The 27,205-nt window shown below is 35.2% G+C and overlaps 1 protein-coding gene across 3 annotated transcripts in view; it reads right to left on the minus strand.

Moving 5' to 3' along the window:
- LOC142337833 (uncharacterized) overlaps window positions 1–27,205 on the minus strand; it is a 116,631-nt gene that overhangs the window by 63,887 nt on the left and 25,539 nt on the right. For 2 of the 3 annotated variants that reach the window (XM_075387366.1, XM_075387365.1), the window contains 3 exons: window positions 12,884–13,347; window positions 2,810–2,963; window positions 627–2,492 (listed from right to left, as the gene is read on the minus strand). In XM_075387366.1, the coding sequence (XP_075243481.1) occupies window positions 627–2,492; window positions 2,810–2,963; window positions 12,884–13,347 (2,484 nt within the window). Of the gene's footprint in view, window positions 1–626; window positions 2,493–2,809; window positions 2,964–12,883; window positions 13,348–24,800; window positions 24,819–27,205 lie in introns of all 3 variants that reach the window. The other variant, XM_075387364.1, reaches the window with a different exon arrangement.

Raw genomic sequence — 27,205 nt, forward strand, 5'->3', positions numbered from 1 at the left:
AGCTAACAATCGGTGTTCCAGAAATATTATCCTGAGTCACCATCATAAGCATTACTCAGCCTTATTAAAAGTAAAGATCGAGAAAAATAGTGCTTGATTTTGGGGCAACAAGATGATTTATTAGAAAATATGGATCAGAATTGTCCGTTTTTCGCAGTTAAAAGCTTTATTTGGTTTAATTTTTGTCATATTTGAAGGTTTTGATGGTAGCAAAAACTTCGTTAGCTTGATTTGCGTCCTTAATGCTTGCTAACTAAGGACGGGAAAAGCACTTTCGGGATTACATTACTGATTTTTGCAGCTAAACATCGGAAATGTTATAGTTTTTGGTTTCTTCGCATTCGAGATTTTTTCAGTAAGTCGGATTCAATTTGTGACTTGTGACTTTCGAACAGGTTGGACTGAACATCCTTGTCACACATAGGAAGTTTTAGGTTTTTCTGGTGAACTCAAATGATTCCTATCAATTATTAAAAATAAAAGAGAACTTAGATTATAAGAGAAGTGGTCAAAAGCTTTGAGATTCAAAAATTACTTAATTCTCCTTCTCCGCTGAAACAAAGTAATACATGTTAAGCGACTGCGTTTTCTAACAATTTGCATGTTTGACACATACTCAGACTAACCTCGAATTCTCGGCCAATTTAGCCGAAATAATATGTTGAATTTTAGCAGTTTCCTCTCCAAATTTGGGTGGCACTGACGCACTTTCGTCCAATTCTATTCCAGATCCCCATGGCTTGCTTTTGGGGCGACTTCTGCTTCGCTTTGCCTTTTTAGGGAACCTTGGCATAACCTTCATAATGTTCGTTTTACTCGATGAAAATTGTGGAGGGTATTTATGTTTAAACACGTTCGGGTCAAATTCTGACAAGTGCGAGTTTGAGTCGTGCATTAAAGTTGTCATGACTCGGATTGATTTTCGTGTCGGTTTTGGGGGAGGTTTTGTCGGATCGATATAATCATCGGGTTGTATAGTGCTTCCAACTGAAAGTTTTCTTATTAAAGTCGGCATGTCCGCTTCGTACGCGGAGCTTTCCGACCTCGGAGATGTATGTCTTAACCTACGCCCGGTTATTAAGGAATTAGGTGATAAACTTCGGGGAGGTTTTAAGGGTTTGCTATTAATTCGTGAAAGCCCGGGCACAACGACAGCGGTGCTGGAGCTGTAAATTGCGTTCATTTCATTGATAGTGTTTCCTACTATCATTTGGTTCAGATCAACTCTCGAAGCTATCGAATGTCTACAATAAGGCAGTGAGGTTAGCGATAAAATTTCAGCATGTCTGATCAAATATTCAAGCATTTTCATTTCTTCAGACGTTTTGTCTGTCGTCTCCACTTTAGAACTAGAAGCTGCATAGCTTGCTGAAGCCTCGTACGTTTCTGAGCTCCAAGCTTTTTTCTCATCGCCATTATACGATTCATGAAAAATAGAAGTAATTTTTTGAACTGTTGAAGCTTCTTTTACGCTTTCTGATTTGACTTCACCGCCCATTACTTTTGTGGTCTTTTTGGTTCGCTTAAGCGTCCCGACCACTGATTCTATAATACTGGTAGCACTAATTGCTTGATGATGTACGTTCGAGGACCCTTCAAAAGGTACTGGTGTCGCTATCAATGAAGGTCTTTTCTTTCTATCGATAGTACTGCATGCCTCTGGTTCGAAAGCTGAATTAAATTCTGGTAACTGTAACGTCGGAGTTAATTCCGTGGACTTCGCAATGCTCGGTACAACTAAAGATTCTGTCACGATTCCAAGGTTTGAATGACTTGATCCATCGGACGTCGTGGAAGTCCTCGAAATCATGGAATCGTCTTCTAATTCACGATGTCCTAGAACGTCTTGACTCGCTGACGCGTCTTTTGTCGGTACTGCGCTACTTTGGTTGAAAAATTTCCGCCTCATTTGTAAGCTTTTCGCACGATCTGTGTTAAGTGGCTCCGAGGACAAAAACGATTCAGTGTCTGTTTTTTGTAAACTATTGTTGCGCTTATTAATCTGCAATCTCGTATCGTCAACGCTCTTTCCGTGCGTCAGCGTTGCATCAGAGTAAGTTTGTCTCCTTGGAGTAACACTGTAGTCAGTTTCCGGAGGATCGTCCGTTCCTTGATCAGGACGTTTGTACGGAACCGGTGACGTATGTTTTAAGAGTCGAACTGACGCCGAGCGAGTGCAAGTGTTGTAGCCATCAGGTCCGAGCAGGTTCTTGTCATCTGTAATGACACTCAAACTTCTGATGGATGTTTGCGCGGTTGTCGGAACTTCGTCCAAACAGGATGGCGAGGTCATTTGGTGTCGAATGGAGGAGCTTGATATATAGTTTTGATTGGAAGAGAGGGAACCGTTGTTTGAGGTGCCCTGTGTTTGGTTGTAAGATTGAAAGGCACTTGAAGCCGGGCTAGGAGATCGGAGTCTGAGTCTGTCAGCTGTCTGTACATCGAATATCGACATCCGGTCAGCTATCGAGGGCGTCCCTTTTATTTGATATCTGAAACAAAGCCAGTTATGAATTTCCCGCAACAAGAGGCATTTTTATCAACAGCACATTTCCAGCATGGTCGTCAGGATAAAAAATTTTTGGCGTATCCACCTTGATATACTAGGGCCCACAAGTACCAACGTACCAATTTTTAAGAAATCATCTAAAATTGTTGCACATTTAGCTGTCAATCAAGCGAAAAATTTCAAGAGTATCTATGGAAATATATCAATTTTATTTCCTCATTTCTGGTTTTAGATATAACCGCTATTTAGAATAGTGACTGTCCGAAATTGTGGCAACGAATTAGAAGGTACAAGACTAACTTTCTCGCTATTTCTCGGTTGCTCTTTTGTCTGAGTTCATTAGCACTCTCCACCTCCCCGTCCAACTTCCTCCTCAGCTCCTCTCTCTCACTTAGACTGGCCTGCACTCTGATTGGACCAACTCCAGCAGGAGAAGATGTAGTACCCGCTGAGACTAAAATGGGGTACATTAGTTTGACTATGTTCAACCTCGTTCAAAATTAACTCGGGTAACAAATAACTTTTCACAGCAAGAAGGCTCGCTCATTCGAGCCTGTGGCATAGAAAATTTTTAGAGAGTTAATGCTAGGGAAAAAAGGTAACCGAAAAAAGGCCTATTTTAGTCTGCTGAAAACAATCAATTAGAAGATATATCCCCGAATTCACTAAACATAGTCAGCAAATAGCCGCAATAGCTGCAAGACAGATTGCGGGCTGTAACATAGTTTTTAAATACATTTTTTGAAAAAAATAGTGCTTTTTCACTTTCAAACATCCTAACTTTGCGATGATTCAAGGCAATTTTATTTTAAAAAACTCTTCTTGTTATCTTTAAAACGTGTAAAGTAACCTTAAAGCCACAGTAATATTGAAGCTCTATTTCGAAGAGACCGAGTTAAGTCTTGTCATGATCAATGAAATTATCACGTTTTTCAGTTAAAACTCAACTCTAATGAATTTAACAAACGATGCCGGACACCTAAAAGCACCTGGAGAGCTGCACGAAAAAATAAACCAAAATGCTGTTTCGAAATTTTGCAGCCTAAAGAAATGTAAGAAAAACAAGCGTAGATGACAAAACACAGGATAAAGAAAAAAACTAGAAAACAATTGAAACTAAAGTGAAGACCCATGATCTGACCATCAAAAAAATTGAATGTAACGAGCAAACGAGATATAAATTAGTTTAACAAAATAGCGTTTAACAAAAACATAACAGTTTAACAAAAACATAATAGCGTTGAATCTGTAGATATTTTGATGTTATGGTAATGCAAACAAATGTTCCTATAAACGACACAAGAAAGCAATAAAAGAACATAGCCGGCAGATTGCCGGAATAGCTGCGAAAGAATAGACCTGCGTGCCATATAATAGAGATAGAAACAGATACAGATCTAAATTGAAAAAAAAAATCGACGCCGCTCAAAAAACCAGGTTAAAAAACATTCAGCGATAAATTAATAATGCTTGATAAAATTCATTCCACAGAAGCCTCTTATTAGGGACCTTTACTTCACATATGAGTTCCTTTGACTGTAAACCAAATTCAATTTAAACTTAAGTTTTAAAGTGCAAAAGTCATTTTATTGAGTGAGGTAAGTCACGTATGATCAAAATCTAATGACGCAAATAACCTAAAAACTTTCGCTAAAGCGAGTGAGAAATGACGTCACGCGCGCAAATGCCGTTAGTGAGAGGAAGAAGTCATTCAGAAAATTTGACTTTTTCAGCTTTGCTGTGTGAACAAATGTAAAACGAAAAAAGAGCGTCAGACGACGAAACAAAAAAACATAGCAGGACAAGTCCTGACGTACAATTCAAAGAATTTTTATTGACTAAATAGAAAAACAAGACCTAGAATGGACTATGAGTGAATTGAGAAAACCATTTTAAAAAAATCATAAAAAATAAGAAAAAAAAAACAGAAAATCAATGTCAAAATGCCGCATGTGAACAAAAAACCACTACCGAGAAACCGAATTTTTGTTCAAACACCATTTTTTCACTCTACTTTAAAATTAGAGCGAAACAAATTCACGCCGCAAAACCACTCGCTTTTTCGCTCCATTTCCTGTTTCGGCGTAACCAAAATCACTACTCCAATTTGACTTCAAAAATCATGAAAATGTGTGAACAGATCTTAAAAAAAGACAGCGCCCCAATACAATTCAAATTCTTTGAATTGTAAAAAACCAAGAGCACGGCAATATAGCTTCGCTCAGCTTACAGCTTCGCAGCTATAAAAACGTGCAAAATTTGAAAAATCTCATTTGACACAAGAGATCAGCATAGGCAGGCAAAAACAACAAGAAATTCCAAATTTAAATTTTCAAAAATACTAAGGATATGGTAGAGGTTTTGGCGTTGATGTCTTCAAAACTAATATTTCAACAATAAAATCTACCCAACAAAGAACCCAGATAGATTCTGAAAAGCAGCTATATTGCAAACTTGAGCTCGAAAACACCAAGGCGAAATATTATTTAGGAAACTTGACCAAAATTGCAACACTCATTTCAATTCGTTTGTGTTGAACTTATTTCTAATAGACATTCTCCAAAGAACAAAGACAAAAAAGTCTATTTTATACGATATATCTATTAAATATAACCAAAGTCAATTAATTGAAAACCCATTTGTCGAAAAAATCTGGCAAATCAGTCAATAAAAACTGCATCATTTTTTGGCTAAAATCTCAAAAAACCACCTTTTCACCTTGAATTTTTATCTTCACCACTCCACAAAAATTCAGTAAACTGGGTCAAAGACAACTAAAGCGAGCTTAGGGCCCATAATGAATCCAATGCCCACAGATTTACTTGCTTGACCCGATTTGAAAGCTGTGAGTCATAAAAAATGGGTGAACAAATAACTCTTAAACAAAATAGAGCGCCAAACAAATCAAATTTTTTTTTACATCGTTAAAAAACTGATATGAGCGCAACAAAGCTAAGCTTATATTGGAAGCTATGAAAACAGTAAAGATTTCGAAAGTCGCAAAATTGATTACAATTTCTCAAAAACATTAGATAAATATGCAATTCAGCGAAACGTATATGGGTTTCAAGATACTCCAGGGAAGAATATTTCACGAAAATATAAATTGCAAACATTTTTAGATAATACATCAGTTTTCTATTCCATTATTGCATATCTTTGCGTAACGCAAAGTTATTCATGAATCATTGATATTATTCACTAATTGATATTTATGACAGAAAACACAGCCGATTGAGCGCTAATTGTAGCTATACATTAGACATAAAAGTCATGCAATATAGCAAGATAAAGAAGAAACAGTTCGAAACAAGCAGAAAAAAAACGGTAAAGCATTCAACAAAAATTTCCATCCTGATTGCACTTGCGAATCCCCATAATTTATACCCTATGTCTCCTAAAAGCACCTTAACTTTGAAAGATCTATTTCACTTAGAAAACCAGGAAAAGCATTTTTAACCAAATTAACCTAAGAATTTGATCAAAATTCAGCTTTGATGAGCGCAACAATTAACGTCATGCACATTAAAAACAGTTCAAAAAATTTAGAAGACTCTTTTGAGCTTTACGGCATTAATTACGTAACACGACCTATGATCTCAAGACGACAAAACCAAAAAAAAACACAGCCGGTAAATTGCCGGAAAATAGTCACCGTTGACCCGCGTGACGCACATTGGGATTGAAACAGAGAAAGAAAAAAGATCAAAATTTGCAGAATTTTTCTAGGTGTCAAATTTTTTTTATATGATGTGCAGATTCCTCATATTTGCTTAGATTCTGAAACTACCCTTAATTCAGCTTGTAAAATGAACGCTATTAATCATAATACTAATGCCAGCTAGCAATCGCTTTAGCAAACTTTGATAACCTAATGCACTGTGCCTTAATGACCGGGCTCTACATGCTTACCCTGCTTCTTTTAATCTTTTGATTTTGCTCTTTTGCCTTTGACCGTATTCACTAGATTGCATAATTCAATGCGTGACAGAATTTAACATCTATTCAGTTAAAACCGCGAGTGATCAAAAGGTATAACGAATTAAAACATTACACGACAAGTCCTGAAAAACATACCCGGCAGATTGCCGGAAAATAGCCGCCGTTGATTCCAATAAGCATGATTGGGATTGAAATAACAGAAGATATTGAAAAAAAAAAGATTTTTGTACAAAAACATTTTTTTAAGTCCGATTTATTTTGATGGCATTTCGTAGTTGAACATAATTATGTTTCTTAGAGAGAGGCTACAGGGGCTACTATCAATACCAATAAGCATGAGATGGTAACTAAGACTTATAGGAACGACGTTCAAATAGCGGGCATCTAAAATTGGACTTTATGGGTTTATCCCGTTTCTATTTCTGACTTCATTTTTTTATTCTGACTCTGTTCATTTTGAATTGCTTTGCTGAACAAATGATGTTCAAAATCACTTTTAGCAGAATGAGAGAAGAGAGAAACTAGCCTAGAGAAGTCAAAAAGATTTCACGCAAAATGTTGAAAAGGCGGCAAAATGAGGTAAAGCGAAACATTTTTTTATTCGACGAAGTAAAAAAAAAATAGGAGCGCTATAATAGCCGGCTGAGAAGATGAGGGCGGCTATTAAACAAGACAACTGAATGAAAAAACTGCATCTGAAAAACAGACCAATTGAACAATGACAGCCAAAAAGGCAAACAGTCCTAAAATTGGAGAAACACAAAACAAAAATAGCAAGGGTTATAAATTGGAGAAGCCAGAACAATAAAAAAAACTAAACAAACAAGAATATGATCATTGCATTTACCCTGAAGGTCAAACTTCATCTACTTAAATATACCCTTTAACCAAACCACAAGCCTTGAAACGAGTTAGTCGGACACTAAAGATAGAACGAGAAAAATGCCAAATACATTAAAAAGAAATTGAAAATGGCCGATTTTCGAAGTTTCTAAATTTTGCAAAATTGTTGAATTCAAAACCAATTTTTTGACTCTCAAATCTTTCCAGTGACCCATTTGCACGACTTCAAATTAAATTGGCCCTTGGAAATCGATACGCACAAAATGACAAAAAATTTCATTATTTTAAATTTTTATTATAACATTGCTAAAATTCCAGATAATATCTTCAGAACAATTTCATTGTCTTAAAACACTATTCAGTAACCCAACTTAAAACCTACGAAAAATTTCATTTGCACATAAAGATCGATAAACTCTGTGAACATGATAAGTTTCAGAGAATTTCAAAAAAAAACCAATTATGATGCCAAAATATGAAAAATTAAAAAGTTGAAAACCGTTTCCATTTCCACTAGAAACAATGCAGTAACCTATTATCGAACTCTATAGCAGGTTCCCTGCCCAATGGGGCTAGAATAACTTATAAAATACAAATTTCGAAACAAATTCGAATACAAGATCTAATAAAATTTAGTGTAATTTCACAAAAACGATTTAAAAAAGTGATTGTTTCGCAAAAAACTTTCATCAACTTTTATAAACGTTTAATTAATACTGGTCAAACAAAAAAAACGCAGAGAAATGACAAAAAACCGTGAGAAATTGCACCATTTTGGGTTCAACAAAGTTCGAAAGGTGGGAAAAGCAGCACTTGGGCTCAAAAATATCTAACAATGACTTTTTACCCGTGAGTTACAACCTTCCCAGCAGCTGCATCACTCAAAGCACTTGAGTGACTTCTAAACGTGACTAAGGGCCTCCAGTGAAACTTCATACCCGCGCTGAGCGTTGCCGGTTTCAAAGCTCAAAGTCATGGATAAAGGTGTGAAACAAAAACAAAAAAACTTACAAAAAAACATAGCCGGAATATATCCGCAAACGACTCGAAGATCTCTTCACCAAAAAAGAAGACTGTCGAATAACTAATTTCTCATGGCACTGAGCATCAAAGAAGAGAAAAGGCTAATTTAAATTGAAATAAAAAATTAACTGAAGTAATTTAAAAAACAAAAATTCAATTATTTTCCAATTTGTACATGCACAAATAAGCACGTAAACAATCGGACAAGCCAAAATAAGCACAAAACCATCTCTAAATTTGAAATAGGGCAAAAACATAAGAAACAAAGAAAATTTGACAATTTTTCGCAATTTTTTTGCCAAAATCCAGAGAAAAGCAGATTCTTGGTACCGAAGAACCTGAATTTAATTTGTAATAGAAACTGTCCACGAGCGTTATGCTTACATTCAGTTACAAAAAAGCAATAACAAACAAAAATAGGCCAAAAATTGCCCAAAAAACCTTAAAAACCGGAGAGAGTTGAAAAGCCTTGAAAAACAAAACTTTGAAAAACTATCAAACGACCTAAAAATTTGCTCGCTTAGCGCATATTTTTTCACATTTAAATTTCTTGCCCTTTTTCAAAAGAAGGCATGAGTAAAAGACCCAATCTCGTTTCCCCGCTCTTTGAAATTGTTCATTGAAACAACTTTCTCAAACTTTAGTTACTCCCTGACTTCCCGATTTCTTGCTCGCTCTTTTATCAAAAAAAACTCCAAAAACTCAAAAAAATAGCCGAACACTTCCTGAAACGACTCGGAGTAGAAAATTGGCTACCTTAACTAACACAAATAACCTCCTAATTGAAAATGCTAGTCAATTTGAAACAATAACAGGTAAAATAACAATGAAAGTAACTGACAACAAACACTGATAAAGAATGTGGTAAAATAATTCATTGAGAATTGTGGCTCCGAAACAACTACCCGCTAAAATCTTTCGACAGTTATTTCTGATTCAATAAACAACTGCCGACTGACAGAAAAAGCGTAGCGAGAAGCTTAAAATGAGCGAAAAATTTGAAAAAAAAAACAAACAAAAATTGTCTCAATTTAATCAATTAGCTTCAACAAAAAGAACACAAAATCAAAAACAAATATATCACAAAGACAACCAAACCCACTAAAACAGCTAATTTAAACATAGTGATCCACAGGTGCTAAATAGATTTGAAAAAGAATGCAAAAACTGCTAAAAAAGCGTTAAACGACAAAATACTAATAAAAATAGCTCAAAATTGAATCTAAAACATCGTTTTTTGATCCAGATGGTCGGAAAAGCTTTCAAACGCAATATTCATAGATTGGTAAAAAATTTTCACACCTACTTTTCACGCTCTTTCTTAAATATAGCATGAACAGAAAACCACTCTTTCTCTCTCTATTCTCGCAGCTCTCCAGCAATTTGACCAAAAACTTTCTTTCCACGCATTTCATTTCCTGTTTCAAATACACTCGAAAGAAATTACCGATTAAAAAAACGCTCCACCAATACCCCTCTTCGAGTCGTAAAAAACAGAGCACCAATACAATCCCATCCTTGGATTGTAAAAAAGAGAGCGCCTTAATAATAGCCGTTGAGAGGCTGACGGCGGCTATTAAACAGAACAACCGAACGTTGTACAACAAAGGCCTAAAATGGAATCTTTTATGGAATACTATTAAAATTCTCATTCTAAAAATGCTTTAATTTGAAAATGATTTAAGCCTTTCAGAAAGCAGCAGTCTGGCGTCAGTTAGTAATTTTGGTTTTGCTACCGGGCAAAAATCTCAATCTTGCGATTAAGTCAATGTTTAAAACACGACTACTCAAATCGAACACTAAAATGACACAACTTGATACTATAAATGTGCCTAGTCATCTATCTTATTCTCAAAATTTTGTTCAACTAAAATTTATGTACCTGAAACGCTTTTAAAAACCCCCAACAGACAACCGGACAGGCCGCAACATCAGCTGAAGAACAAAATTTTGATCTAAAGTAAAGCTACGAATTTAATGTCAGTAATTAGCTGACGCTATTTCAGAAAGTCGTGAAGAAACTACTCCCGGAAAAATGCGATGAACAAAATTGTTGCAAAATGATAATAACATAGCTGGCAGATTGACAGAAAATAGCCGCGACAGCTTCGTTGATCTGCAGTCTCAAAAAAAAAAACAGTAAAAGACAGACCAAAAAAACTCGTCTTTTCATTGAAGGCTGATATGTTACATTTTGATTAAAAATCTGTGTAAGTTTTGGCTGCCTCTATTGGCTGCTCTCTAATAAACTTCAATTAGAGTGACATACAAACATTTGATCTTATCTTTGAATTAAAGTACAGAAAAGTCAATTTCAAAGTGAGGAAGTCATTTTTGAGAGTCAGGTTAGTCACGTGTCACCAAAAACTTTCACGCAAATGAACAAAGAACTCTCTCCACTAAGAGTGAGAAATGACGTCACACAAGCACTTCAGTTGAAATTGCATGAACAAATGAACAAAAAGCACATTCGAAGTGGTTATGACGTCATATGTTCGGAACAAAATGAAAAAAGCAGGGCAAGTTCTGACAAATAGTTCAAAGAAATTTCACTGACTAAACAAAAAAAACTAGACCTAGAACAGACTATGAATGAATTGTGAAAACCATCTCCAAAAAAAATTAGATCAAAAAAATTTGAAAAAAAAAACTCAAAAATTAATGTCAAAATGCGGCATGTGAACAAAAAACGACTAGCGAGAAAAAGAAATTTGATTCAAGCAAAAAACCGCCGTAGAATGAACTAAAAATGAATTGAGAAAACCCTTTAGAAAAAATCCGATCCAGGAAAAAAATGAAAAACAATAAAATTCAAGTGCAATAGCCGCAGGTGAACAAAAAACCACTAGCGAGGAAGCGAATTTTTGTTAAAACACCGTTTTCGCACTGTACTTTAAAATTAGAGTGAAAAAAATCACGCCGCAAAACCAGTCGCTTTTTCGCTCCACTTCCTGTTTTGGCGTGACCAAAATCACTACTCCAATTTGACTTCAAAAATCATGTGGGAACAGATCTTAAAAAAGACAGCTCCCCAATACAATTCAAATTATTTGAATTATAAAAATATTTTGAAACCAAAATGTCAAATAACTTTTTCAAAACTGCACTTAAATCTTGCCGAATTTCAGATACCAATCTTGCCGAATTTCAGTTAACTAAATTAGGATCCCTGAAGTGCACAAAAGGACTTTTTCTAGTAATTAAACCCAAAAAACAAAACTGAAAATTGGACCAAAAACTGCCACAATCGGGCAAGCATTTGTTCAATTCTATAACAGAGCTGTCAGATCGCCAGAAAAAAAGCCACAATAGCTTCGTAGCTCTGCAGTCTCAAAAAACAGTAAAAAAGACATACCAAAAAATTAGTCTTTTCATTGAAAGCTCAGATCTTAAACTTTGATTAAGAATCTTTATTGTTATTGCTACCTCTATTGGCTGCTCTAAAATAACCTTCATTCAGAGTAACACACTTTCACTTGACCTGATCTCTGAATTAAAGTAAAAAAATCAATTGCAAAGTCCGGAAGTCATTTTGGAGAGTGAGGTAAGTCACGTATGACCAAAAAAATAATCTCGCGAACGAAAAAAAACTGGCTTCACTTAGAGCGAAAACAATGTCACGCACGCACTTTAGTTGAAATTGTATGAACGCCTGGACAAAAAGCAAATTTGAAGTGGTTGTGACGTCATATGGTCGTAACAAGAATCTTGACGACGAAATAAAAAACAAAGAGAAGACCAATAATAGCCTCAGCTATCGCTATGCAGCTATTAAAAACCAAAATACTTCACGTTATAAATATGTATTCAATACATGAAAAATCAAAGCTAAATTGTCATATGCACTGATTTTTGGGAAATAAATCCGCTTTCAGATCCAAATTTATTTTAAACCGAAAATGAATTAAAAAATTGGGAAATATGTGCTCATTTAGATTTTAAAACACATTATCAGACTCTCGAAAACTTTGTGGTATCAATTTCAGAGGTTCACATATTAAACCAGTTTCTATTAAAAACTTGGCCAAATTGGACAAAAAACGGCTAAAAATGGTTATGTATATGCGAACTCTTTAAAAAAAAAAACACTTCAAAGTCGAAAAGTCATTCACTGTTCGAAGCGCATGATCAAGAAACTTCTCTCGCTCAGACAAAATTAGTTCACACGGCAAATTTACTTTTTCGCGTTGAGGTCAAAACGCCGTCTGAACGAATAGTACTTCCGGTAAAAAAAAAACCTCTAGAAAACCAATACTCCTCTTCGAGTCGTAAAAAAGACAGCGCCCCAATACAATTCAAATTCTTTGAATTGTAAAAACCAAGAGAAGGCCAATGATAGCCCCAGCTATCGCTTTGCGGCTACTAAACAGAAATTTCCATCTTCTAGCACATCTCCGCTAAATAGGGATTATTAAAACCTTGTCGTTGATTTCAATTAAAGCCACAGACAGCTTCAAATTTTTGCCATTATGCTACCTCAAAAATGCAGCCTCAAAAATGGTCGCATATTTTGTTCTTGAGGGAAGCAATGAACTCCATAAATAGAGTAAACCGGCAAATACTAACCATTACTGGCGTCTGTAGAAGCTGCCACTCCACTGACACCATCTGAGGACACTCCAGATCCCTTCCTTCCACTATGCAATGGACTGGACATTGAATAAACAGGTTTAATCTGCGACTTGCTGATACTTTTGTTCAACAAAGGCTGCTTCATAAGCAGCAGATTTGATCCCGACACATTCGACCCATCTGAACTAGTAAACACGTTGTTTAAATCCGACCTCAACGAAAGAGAATCCGACTTAGCTGTTGCACTTGATTCCGAAGTCAGGCGAAAGTCGGATAGCGCAGTTTTCAGCTCGCTTTCTGTAACACTGCTTTCGCTAATTTCACTCGCCCGATAGCTGGCCGGTACTTGGTCCCTACTCGAAGTGCTGGAATTGTTTCCCGTCTGTGGTTTCGTTTGTTGGGCGTCCCATGTTCTTTCTCGGTGATAAGAGTTCTCTGCAACCTGGCCGAGTGAAGTCCTGAGAATACAAAGAAATACTGGAGTGAGTATTTGTTAAACTCACTGTGACAAAAACGCTTATAAGCGAAAGGAGAACAAGCTTGATCAAATTTACCCTTCAAACTCAAACATTTGATAAGCTCAAATATTGCAACTGCGACTAGTTCTAATAGTCCTGAGCTACATCGTGCTTAAGCGATAGAAAGATTAAAGCCTGCCCAAGGCTTGCTTAGCATCAAGTAGTTTAATTGTGTAAAGGAAAGATATGTGAAAGTTTGACAAGAACTAATAAGCCTTTTTAACAACTCAGACAAAGTAATTTGGAGCCTCGAAATACACAGCGACAAACACGACTAAGAATCAAAGATTTCGATCCAGCCTTAGCATTCAAAGGTCGATCAAAGATCTAAAAGAAATGGCGACGCAATGCAGACCTCAGAAATTACATAACTGAGCTCTGATGCAAATAGTTTAAATTTTTCCATGTTTAATACTACACTTATAACTGCTAATTTCTAAATGTGGTCTGTGTCTAGAATGTTCAACATTTGTGTTATGACATCAATTAGAGTAATTTGATTGTCCAATTTGCAGTGAGAGTTATATCCCACACCCACATCCGCGGTCAGTCAAATGATGACAATTAATCAAAGCAATCCACGACATTTCTAGAAAGCGAGCGCTGGCTGTATTGCCAGAGATAGATAGCCAAATTTGGATAAAAATTTAAACACTATCCACCCCCAAAAGTTTAACTCCAATTTCCATGAAACTAAAGATGGAGCTGCATTGAGCAGAGAGCAATTCAAATTCTTACTTCTCCGACTGTTGAATTATTTCCGTCAACTTTCTTTGAAGATTTTGTCGATTGTGATTGATCGTCCGTCGAACGATACTCATATTGTGATTGATTGATTTTGATTGATTATTTCTTTACTTCGACTCTCAGTTGAAACAAGTTAACGTTGCAATTGACAATGTTAATGTTTATCAACTTCAGCTGGTCCGGTAAAACATTTAATTAATTATAGAAGAAGACTGACCTCAATTATAGTTAAAAAAACACCAGATCAGTTCGTCCTGTTAAAACTTGTCGCTTATTCTAACTTGCATTTTCATTCGTTAAAAAATTCGCAAAGCGTTGCAGGAAAGAAAAGTCCTGCAAAAATTATATAAACGAAAGATACGACAATCAAACTCATCACCACAAGAGTTTTTGAAAACCGGCGAAACGAGTTCATTTTTAAAAAGTAGGAGTTTCCAGTCAACAAACTCCATAGTTACACAATGACACTTAAATAAAAAGATAAAGTTCATCATTAGGGGGCGAATACAACTATTAATATCATTAAAAGACAAAGTAAAAAGAACAAATGAGGGCAGAATTCAAGTATCCAATACTGTCTGAGAAAATAAATGCTGTCAAAATCCATAAAATCTCTAGATGCCTATTTAAAACGATTGAACCAACTGGGCCGGTGCTCCAATAGAAAACAGGTACAACCTATCAACTCAAATAGGCAAAAGAAAAGGGGCGGAAATGGAAAACAAACAAAGCTGTGATCAAATATCTCAAAAAATTTCCTTTTTCCTGTCCTGATAAGCTGTACAGATTTTACAAAGAGAAAACAATTAATTCTATGGGTTCTGGTAAATAAACATCCATTTGAAAAATTATGACAAATTATTTCGCAGTTAATTTTTCAGTTAGCAAGGTTCAATTTAACACAATTCGTGAAATATTTGAGGCTGCCACTACAAAATTAAAAGCTTCTTTGATTTATACCGAATTTTTAGTTAATCTCAATTCCACATTAACTCTAGCACTCTTCTAACATCCTATTTAAAGTAAAAAATGAAAACAATTCCGAGTAGTAAACTGCCGCCAATTGCAATCCGGTTCTCAAAATTGATTTGTGAATGGGACAACTTTAGTTGATACAAAGTCCAGTGCGTTGAAAAATATTCTTTTCCTGAAAAAACGGTGACGAAAATCAATCAATTCAGAATTATAATGTTTGATTTCACTTGAAAACATGTATCAAATTCCCAAAATCAGAATTTTCAAACGACATCAACAGAATTCTTGAAATCAATTCTTGAATATATTCATTGAAAAAATTAATACAAATACAAAATTATTAGGCTACACCTCCACAAATAATTTTCTCTAGGTTGGTATAGTCGCGCAATAAAAGATCGGATATAGCTCTGGGGTAGCTAAATAAACAGAAATAAAAAAACTGAAGCCGATGTCATTAAAGCCCGAACTGACCTTTTCAGTATTCATTTACCAAATTAGCTTTAGAATAGGCTCGCTCCAAACCGTACCTGACATTCACTAATTACAGTTACTAGTCAGGTAGCAACTATTCGCACAATACATGCCTATCGCTCGAAAAAGGAGGGCGAATTGCTCTCAAACGACCTGTGGGCGGTTGGCTTTGTCAGTAGCTAGCCAAGTCTTAGTGACGTCAGTTTCATATTAATTGAAGCGGCGTGATGTGAGGGTAAAAATGATGACATCACGCGCATAACGGCATCTGAAGTGCGGACTCAACAAAAGGGTTAAGAGAGAGCGAGAGTGTGCGAGAGATAAAAACTGAAAGAGAAAGAAACAAACCCCAACCAACAGAGAGAGAGAGAGAGAGAGAGAAAGAGCAAGGAATAATTTCCATGATGAGATTCGAGTCGTCAACCTCTATTTTTCTACCCTTGTTAGCAATTACATCATATAGAAAATGAAAGTGCAAAAATCAAACAAAAAAAAAATTCTACATTTCGCAGTGAAAACTTTTCAAAACCACTTTTTGTCTCTGGAGCTCTGTGATGTAAACCGTCCGCAAGACTGGTAAAACTCAGAAAAGGGCAAAAATAATCAAAAATTTAAAAATAGCAAATTTTAACCAGATTCGTTCTATTAATATCTCCAGAACCATTTCATTGTCTCAGGAGACTAACCAGTGTCCCTATTTCAAGCCTTAAATAGTCTCACTGGCTCATAAAGATCAAAAACTTCGAGCATAATTTTCCGAAAATTTGAAAATTAAATTTTATAAAAAAATTGCTAAATCTCGAGTCATTAAAACATTGATAACCATTCCATTAACTCCAGAAACTATGAAGCAGCTTATAATCGAACCTCGAAGGAGGTCGTTGGTTACCTGGTGCTGGAAAAAATAAAAAAACTCAAAATTAGTCAAAAAAACTTAAAAATTTGCTTATACTCGTGATATTAAAATCACATTCCATTATATCTAGAAACTATGCAGAAACCTGCTATCAAACCGTAGATGAGGTTCCTTGGCTCTTGAGGCTGAAAAATGACAAATTTTCAAAAAATTTTCCCAAAAATTTCTTAAGTAACTTATAATCAAATCTTTTAGATTTTCTGAACCCTAGTTCGGTAAAAATTCGTATAATCACATTAAATGTCAAAAAAATGGAAAAAATGCAAGTTTCATTATGCAAATTATTTCGCAGTTAATTTTTCAGTTAGCAAGGTTCGATTTAACACAAATCGTGAAAAATTTGAGTCTGCCACTACAAAATTAAAAGCTTCTTTGATTTATACCGAATTTTTAGTTAATCTCAATTCCACATTAACTCTAGCACTCTTCTAACATCCTATTTAAAGTAAAAAATGAAAACAATTTCGAGTAGTAAACTGTCGCCAATTGCACTCGGGTTCTGAAAATTGATTTGTGAACGGGAGAACTTTAGATGACACAAAGTCCAGTGCGTTGAAAAATAATTCTTTTCCTGAAAAAACTGACAAAAATCAATCAATTCAGAATTATAATGTTTGATTTCACTTGGAAACATGCATCAAATTCCCAAAATACCAAAAAAATCAGAATTTTTAAGAGAAATCAACAGAAATCGTGAAATCAATTCCTGAATATCTTCATTGAAAAAATTAATACAAATACAAAATTATTAGGCTACACCTCCACAAATAATTTTCTCTAGGTTGGTATAGTCGCGCAATAAAAGATCGGATATAGCTCTGGGGTAGCTAAATAAACAGAAATAAAAAAACTGAAGCCGATGTCATTAAAGCCCGAACTGACCTTTTCAGTATTCATTTACCAAATTAGCTTTAGAATAGGCTCGCTCCAAACCGTACCTGACATTCACTAATTACAGTTACTAGTCAGGTAGCAACTATTCGCACAATACATGCCTATCGCTCGAAAAAGGAGGGCGAATTGCTCTCAAACGACCTGTGGGCGGTTGGCTTTGTCAGTAGCTAGCCAAGTCTTAGTGACGTCAGTTTCATATTAATTGAAGCGGCGTGATGTGGGGGTAAAAAAAGATATCACGCGCATAACAGCAGCTGAAGTGCGGACTCAACAAAAGGGTTAAGAGAGAGCGAGAGAAAAAACCTGAAAGAGAAAGAAACAAACCCCAACCAACAGAGAGAGAGAGAGAGAGAGAGAGAGAGAGAGAGAGGAAGAGAGAGAGAAAGAGCAAGGAAAAATTTCCATGATGAGATTCGACTCGTCAATTTCTATTTTTCTAGCCTTGTTAGCAATTAAATCATATAGAAAAAAACGAAACTGCAAAAATCAAACAATAAGTTTCCACATTTTGCAGAGAAAACTTTTCAAAACCACTTTCTGTCTCTGAAGTTCTGTCATGTAACCCATCAGCAAGACTGGTAAAACTCAGAAAAGGGCAAAAATAATCAAAAATTTAAAAACAATCGCAAATTTTAACAAGATTCGTTCTATTAATATCTCCAGAAACATTTCATTGTCTCAGGAGACTAATCAGTGTCCCTATTTCAAGCCTTAAATAGTCTCACTGTCTCATAAAGATCAAAAACTTGGAACATGATAATTTTCCGAAAATTTTGAAAATAAAATTTTATCAAAAAATTGCTAAATCTCGAGTAATTAAAACATTGATAACCATTCCATTAACTCTAGAAACTATGAAGCAGCTTATAATTGAACCTCGAAGGAGGTCGTTGGGTACCTGGTGCTGGAAAAAATAAAAAGAAACTCAAAATTATTCAAAAAAACTTAAAAAATTTGCGAACGTTTTATAAAAAAAATGCTTAAACTCGTGATATTAAAATCACATTCCATTATATCTAGAAATTATGCAGAAACCTGCTATCAAATCGTAGATGAGGTTCCGTGGCTCTTGAGGCTGGAAAATGACAAATTTTCCCAAAAATTTCTTAAGTAACTTAATCAAATCTTTTAGATTTTCTGAACCCTAGTTCGGGAAAAATTCGTATAATGACATTAAATATCAAAAAAATGGAAAAAATGCAAGTTTTGTCAAAAAATGCGTGATGCGAAAAAGTTGAAAACCATTCAATTTCCACTAGAAACTGTGCAGTAATCTATTAGAGGAAGTTTCTTGACACGTGGGCTGAGACAAATAAAAAATTAAAAATTGTCTAAACCCTTGAAAAAATTGTGAAAATTAGAATAAATTTGGACGTTTTTGTTTGGACTACAAAAACATATAGCTCCTAAAATGGTCATAAAAAGTACTCATGTCCTGCAAAAGACCTTCATCAACTTAAACCGGCCTCAATTTTAGACTGCTCCAACAAAAAATTTGAAAAGTGACAAAAGAAACCACAAAAGATTGCAAAATTTTGGGCTCAGAAACTCCTAATTATGACCTTTTGACCTTAAACTACGGCCTTCCCGGTAGCTTCATCACACTAAGCACTTGAAGGACTACTAAACGCAGCTAAGGTCCTCTACTGAAACAATGCCCGCTGGGCGCTACCTGTTTATCCCGTTTTTAAGGACGAAAAGTCAAATGGTTCAGACGAAAAATCCGTCAAGCGAAAAATCGCATAAAAAAGACCAACAGGACTCATATAATTGCTAGAATGTTCGTTTGAGAGCAATTAATAAAAACACAATATGAAATAAAAAAAATAAAAAACAACTATTGTTCGCCCTGAAAAAAGACAAACTAGCAATGCCGATGCATTATCACAATAGCGAGAATCGTGGTCATTCTTGTGTCCTAAGCAACAAAATTAATCCCCTAAGTGTCAAAAATCCTCAAAAAATCTGAGAAAAAGGTAAATCTCATTAAAGTTTTTAACAACTGACAAAAGCAGAGCGAAAAAACTATAGGTTTAGGCTTGAATGTGGCGAATATGGCATATGGTAAAAACAAAAACATAGAAGCAAAAAAACTACATTGATATTTGAAACATAACCAAAACAAAAACCGACCAACGTCGGATGAATTGCTCTGGAACGACAGGCCAGGGCAATTAAATTTAGAGGGGGTGTAGCATGGAAATGTCGCAAAAAATGCCCCCCCCCCACAGGGGTTCGAACACTGGACCTCCAGGTTGGCAGTATGATATTTTCCCACTCAGCTATAATGACTTTGATTTCCGCTCGCTCACAATAATGGCTTTCGTTTCCGCTCGCTCACAATGAGAGCAACTTAGACCACTCAAAAATGAAGAACTTAAGTGTGAAATAATCACGCAAGAAGTCAAAGAATGTTCTGGAACAAAGGCGCAAAAATCGTCAGGCAAAAACTTTGCATAAAAAGATCACCGCGTTTACAATAGTTGCTTCAAGATTCGTTCGAGGGCAACTAATAATCTATGGCCACCCTCCAAAAACTTTATAGTTTACTTGAAGTTTTCAAACTATTTTGCTTCAAACTATAAAAATACTAAAACATGACAAACATGATTTCAGCTAGAAGTCAAAGCAAACAGACTGTAATAAATACAACAGGCATTTTAATCATCAAATCCCGACAAACACAAACATCAAGAATAACACTTGTGCTCATGTAATTGGTAAACAAAATTAAATCCTAAATTCTTTTCCGGGATTTGAAGATTATCAGGATCTGAAGCACAACTAACTCTGCAATCCCACTACTCCGCTTTGTTCCATTGTTCGCCGAATTCTTCCTGCGAATTTTAATCTTCGCTAAGAAGTTGGACACGAAACTGGAATTAAACATAATACACAAAAATCAGCAGCACCAAAATTTGAGGAGAAAACGGCAAATATTTGAAACTCAGTCAAACACACATTGAATTGATACCAAGTAGAGATTTAAAATTTGCAATGAAGAAGAGACTGAATGCAGTTTACTTAAGCAATGGGCTTTAGTTTATTACTAGGTCGAAAAGCTTACAAGCCCATTTTACAATTACATGCAGAGAACTTCTGTAAAAGTAAACTCAGTTGGCTTCAAACTATGCAAATTGATGCCAATGGTCAGTGAAAAATGTTATTATTCAGTTGTAGACCGCATAAAAAAATTTTAAAAGAACCCTCCATCCACCCTCAGTATAAACATGCTCAGCAATTCAACATGACACGAGACGTGTCAGATAAACTCCACAAAATACATCATCGAAAAAAATAGCAGTCAACTAATTTGATTCAAATTTAACTGGTATCCTGGCTGCTGGCATCAAGCGGTATTCTATTGATATATGATACAAAAACAGCCGGCATAATAGAAATTCGAATTCTGGAGATGAAAAAGTTACGAAATTTCGGATTCACACAAGTATTCTTCATACATACCGGACAACAGATTCTTCAGACCTACCGGATTACGCTTCTGCAGACATGCATGAAAGCGTCATTTTTCAAGTCACCTACACTCCACGCCAATGAAAAACGCGCAAATTTCCTTCATTTCGATGTCAAATACAAGTCACATTATCTTAAAATTGTTTTTCTCCAGAACAATAGAATCTGGGGAATGACTTCATCATATCCAATCCAATTAGTAATACACAAAAACTTCAAGCTGTGAAACAAATAATCAGGACCCATATCTACAAGAAATTACAAAGCCTAGCATGGAGACTTCAAATTCAGTTAATGTTACCCAACTTTAAACCACTAATTACGTCAATTGATACGTTTTTCTCCAACTAATTATTAATTAAATTGTAAATGTTCCCTGCACTCCCATTGGCATGGCAACTAAATCTGTCTTGGGAATTCCAGAGTTTTCTTAAGATTGGCAAAATCTCAAACCGATATGAAAGAACTAGCATTCAGGTAGCGCAATACATGGAACTTAAACCGACTAACGTCTGGCGAATTGCTCTGAAAATCGTTCCGAGATAGAATGAATGAGCCATCAACCGCTAAACTGCCCCCTCATACCAATTTTGTCTTCTCAGCTGCATCAGTGAATTGTACACTTAGAGACTAGTAAAGCGCTATGAGAGCTGCTGAGCGACTTAATGTCTTCCAGTCTTTACCTGCACATCTCGCTTTTGTGGACGAAGTCAAATGGTCAGTTGAAAAGATGAAAAGTCGGTACTACGAAGAATCGCATTTAAAAAGATCGGCAGGACAAATTTAACTGCTACAAAATTCGTTAGAGAGCTGAATTCAGGAGTGCGTGGACAAAAAGAATAAAGCCAATACTCTAAGTATTATTGCAGTACATTGCTAGTTAATCAACTTAAGTGGTAAAGAGATCATCGCAATCTTTAACTGAAGAGCTGGTAGGTCACTTGGATTAACGTTCTTTTAAGTAGTAAGGAAAAATAACCTTTTTGCCACTAAAAATGCATCAATGTAAGTTATATGCGTCAGTTTTAACCAGATTGTTAAAATAATAACAAAATTGGATGTGTGCAGCTCAACAACAACAAATTATTAAAATATTGTAACCTGCAGATTTCCGTTTGGCCAGCATCCTCATAGAAGGAACAACCAGCTATCATGGAAACATTTACAATTTCGCCAAACTTCGTGGTAAAAATTGAAGTAAATGACTTTTGAAATCCAAAAAAAAATCATGATTTCTGATATTCCATGTCATTTACCGGAAAGTTGAGACATTCCTATAGAAATTAAAAACTCGAATTTTTCTCCACACCAATGATATGTTGACAAATAAAGCCTATCTGACCATTCAATTTACTATTTCCCCTTTTGACGAATGCTGTTGGCTGTTATAAGGTAAACAAGGGCAAGTTCTGGCGTTTTGGAGAAATTTCCGCTCTTATTTCCACACACGCACATTTCATTTTTCTAAGATTGGTTTATTTCTGAAAAACGTAGAATCCACGCCATGCTGTATGATAACCGGATAGTTTAAAATTACTGCTGTGTTGCATACATGCTCTGCGGCTAGGATAGTAGATCGAAACCAAACAATTGGGACAGTAAATCGAAAGTCACGTATGATCACAATCTAATCACGCTAATGACCTTAAAACCTTTGATAGAGCGAGATAGAGTAAAAAATGACGTCAAGCGCGCAAACGCCGTTAGTGAAAGAAATTCAGAAAAATGGCCCTTTTTCAGCTTTGCTGTGTGAACAAATGTAAGAAGCGTCAGACGACGAACCAAAAAACATAGCTGGAAGAATTCCAGAAACGACTCGAAGAGTCGTCATCGTGGAAGAATTATCTTTTAAATCAACTGCTTCCTACTGGGACCACTAAAAACAAAAAAAGTTCAGCCAAAGAATGAAGACAGCCCATAAAACCAACTGAATTAAAAAAAAATTACATTACACCTATTTACAAAACCCGCCAATTTTGTTGTACGCAATTGAAAATTTACCCCACATATTGCCAAAAAATAGCCACCGCTGATTCCCAAAACAACAATTGGGATTGAAAGAAGAGAGAAAAATGAAGAAAAAAAATGATTTTTGTAGGAAAACAAATTTGAAGGTAAACTATTTTGATATCATTTGGTAGTTGAACATACTCCTGTTTCATAGTGAGAGGATACATGGAAAATTATCAATACAAATGAGCATTAGAGATGATAACCAAGACTAATCAGAACAAAGTTCGAGTAATGGGCATCTAAGGCAGGGCTTTTTGGGTTTATCGCGTTTCTTATTTCTGATTTCGTTTTTTTGATACTGACTCCGTTCATTTTGAACTGCTTTGGTACGCAATTGCTGTCTAAAAGCACTTTGAGCAGAATGAACGAAGAGTGAAACTAGCGTAGAGAAGTCAAAGATTTCACGCAAACTGTTGAACAAGCTGTGAACCAAGGTAAAGCAAAAATTTTTAGTTCGACGAAGTAAAAAAAATAGGATCGCTATACCAGCCAGCTGAGAAGTTGAGGCAGCTATTATCAATTGGTAGCTAAAAAAACTTTTTCGCTGTAGCTATGAACATTGGTTGTCGCTTCAAATCACAATGAACGCGATAACATTATAACCAATGACCAAAAACATATGACCAAATATTAATCAAATAAAAATTAATCATGAAAAAGACTAGAGACATAACAATATTCAAACGCAACAAATCGTATTTTACCAAAACAAGCACTTAGAATATTCACAGCAAGAATGTTCAAAATTTGTAAAAGTCAAGCAAGCAAAAACTCAAAGCACAAACAAAAAAACTTGGAAAAATTTGACAAAAACCGCCAGAATCGCATTAGCATGTACATTTTTATGAAAACAAAAACACCTCACGTCAAAAAGGAGCATCGAAATCAAGAATTATCAAAAAACGTTGACAAATTTACCAATTTGGTCCAAAAAAGATTGCTCAAAGAGCCAGAAATGAAAAAAAATTAATAAAAGTTAAAAATGGAAAAAAATGGAGAAAATGGGCCAATTTTGCACTTGAAACGCATTATTAAGCTGTCAGAAACATCGTGCTATCGATTTCAGATGGTTGCATATTCATGCAGCATCCATGAGAATTTACTTCCACAAAAAACCAAGTCACAAAAAAATTGGGCCAAATGGACGAAAACGGCTAAAAACTCATCTATATGCGCCAATCTCTCAAAAACTTTTCAAAGTGTTAAAAAGTCATTCACTGAACGCAGCGCAGGAACAATATAACTTCTCTCGCTCAGAAAAAGTTAGTTCACACGGCAATTTTTCTCACTTTCACTATTAGGTCAAGATGCCGCCTGAACAAATAGTACTTCAGGGAAAAAACCTAAGGAAAACCAATACTCCTCTTCGAGTCGTCAAAAAACCAAGAGCACCGCAATATAGCTCCGCAGCTATAAAAAACGCGACTTTCTATCTGCTCCAATTCTTGCAAAAATGGTTAAGTTCGGTCTACTATCCTTTCGATTTGCTGTTCGACCACACATACTCTATCTATAAGTTCCAATTCGACAGGAGATCAATAGACACTCCCAAAATATTACACATTCAATGAGCAATTCAATATACAGAATGTTTGTGATGATCAGGAAAAAAAGCTGAGCTAATTCCCAGGAATGACACCAGATTGATATTTGAATCTTGATACAATAGCAAATAAACACAAACAATGTGGAACTTTTTAATGCTAAATTGGGTGGACAACTCGTGAGGAGGCGGGGGTGGTGGGTTCACTTTGGCACATGATTGTTGTCCCAACAAGATCCGTGTAAAGATACAAACAAACAGACTCTCTAGTACAGAAGGCATGATTTGCTGCGCCGCCAGAAGTGGTGCTAAAGGGGAGTAGTAACAAGTATGAACAACCTATTCCATTAAGCTTACCACGGCGAGAATCGATTTCTGAAATCCAATCATAAAGCAGCAGTTAATCACAGTTACAACTCAATTTACAACCAGCCGATTTAATAATGGATACAGGCTGATGTGATTAAAAAGCTGAGCTGCAAAATCACAGAATTAATTGAAGCCATAAAATTAAATCGATGATCGAGTTCAAAAACACAATGAACTGAGCGACTGCTCAGGGTCTGTTTCTATTATCACATGTAAAAGCTTGTTCTACAAACAGGTTAATAGAATACATACAGCAACTGATTTTGTGAATAACGTACCATCAATTTAATTTGGGCTATCAAAAAAAGCAGACCGTTCACATTTCTTTTAAAAGCTACTGACAATAAATAGAAGTAAAATTAAATAGCGAAATCATCAAATTACATGAACTAGTTCCATTAGACAGACATGTACGAGGTTTTAGAACTTACTTTTACTAGTAGCTTATAAGGACCGAACTATAAGGACCGAACAAGAAAAATTAAACATAGCTAGAAGGATCCAGGACACACAGAAAAGCGATGCTAAAAATATAATATTAAGACTAAGATTGAATCTTAAATCACGTTTTCAAATTTTGAGTTCGAATGAACTAATTGCTATAATGGACTATCAATAGTTTTGCTTCTCATTAGAGGGAATTATTAGCAGCTCTTTCCAATATTTACAAAAGGGTTACCGAAACTTTTATTTCTCTCATTTTATTTAGTTCCAAAATGCTCGACTACTCTTTTACACTGCTTCAGATTTATTTTAGAAAACTGAAATTTTTAAAATTTACTGAAAAACGGTTTAAAAAGAATTATTCAGAAAATTTTAATACAACGAATAAGATTAGCAATTAGCACGCCCAGTTTTTGAATTTATTTTGAAAAAATACCCTGCATATTGCCAGAATATAGCCGCCATTGATTTCCATAATCTCGATTGCGTTGAAAAAACCAAAAAGAAAATTGATTTTGTAAACAAATATTTTTGAAGTACGAACTATTTTGATGTCATTCCGTAGCAAGACATACTCCTTTTTCTTAATGAGGGGATGAAGGGGCTAGTATCAATACCAAAAAGCACTAGAGATGGTAACTAAGACTAAAGAACAAATTTTAAGTAGCGTGCATCTAAAATTGGGCTTTATGGGTTGATTTTGTTCATACTCTTGATTTTGTTTTAATGACTCATTTTAGATTGCTTAGCTAAAAAAACTGCTGCTTATACGCACTGTTAGCAGAAAGAGCGGAGAATAAAGCTAGCCTGGAGGAATAAAAAGGATTTCACACAACTGCTGAACAAGTTGTGACTTACGGTAAAGCGAACATTTCCATTGGCAGTAAAAAAGCCTGGCCGGAAGAATTCCGGAAACAACTCAAAGAAAACAAAAGAAAAACCCACTCAAACAAATTTGAACCATAGAGTTCAGTTTATAAACACTGAAAATATTAACTTGAACTGAAAAAAAATTTTTTTATATAAATTAAAAGGCCACATAAAGCCAAAGAAAAGATCTGTTAAACAAACAATATTTTCAAATCGCTCGCAAAAAGTGAAGAAGTCAAAATAGGCTAGGAAACTTAAGTAAGATTATATGGAAAAACGAAAAACTGAAAAAGAATAAGTAAAACTGTAAATTTTTTTTGATTTTTGTCATATTTCTCAACAAAAAGAATGCTTGGTACCAATAAATCTGCACTTCATTGGTGACTACAAACTTCATAATTGAAAAACTTCATTTAATATCCTACTTAGGGCAGTAAAACAAAACAATGAGCAAACAATGGTCAAAAGTCGCCCAAGAATCAGCAAAATTTAGCTGAAAAACCTCCAAATTAGCATTGAACTGAAATTACCCAAAAAACAAGAAAACCCTAAAATTAAAACAATATTAGAATAAAAAAATCGTAACCAAAAAATTCGAAAAACTGTTTTATAAAAGCCGCATTTGAACAAAAAAAATCGCGTACTTAGAAAAATCATTTTCACAAATCTATTTCTCGCTCTATCGAAAACAGCGGTATGAACAAAAAAACTACTCTCAATTCGCTCCACTTTTCAATTATGTTCAGCACCTAAACCACTCTGTTTCATAATTTGCTGCTTCAAAATTCACTCAAATAGAACTGATTTGAAAAACGCCTCCAATAAAAAGTTACTGCTTCAATTTTAATCATCAATTGCCTCAATATAATTACTGGGAAACTTGTCATTCTGCAAAACAAAGAATACCTAAAGCGAATTAAAGACTCAAATTCCATTGCAATATTCAGTAGACGCAGCATCAAGGAGCCTTAATACTGAGATACTAGAAAAATCCATAGATGGCTGGAAAAATCATCAAATTAACCAATAATTTTCAAAAATTGTCAATTGCTTTCAGAATCTCAAGGCTCGGAGGATCA

Source organism: Convolutriloba macropyga, chromosome 4, assembly GCF_964194025.1.
Source record: "Convolutriloba macropyga chromosome 4, txConMacr16.3, whole genome shotgun sequence".
Lineage (NCBI taxonomy): Eukaryota > Metazoa > Xenacoelomorpha > Acoela > Convolutidae > Convolutriloba > Convolutriloba macropyga.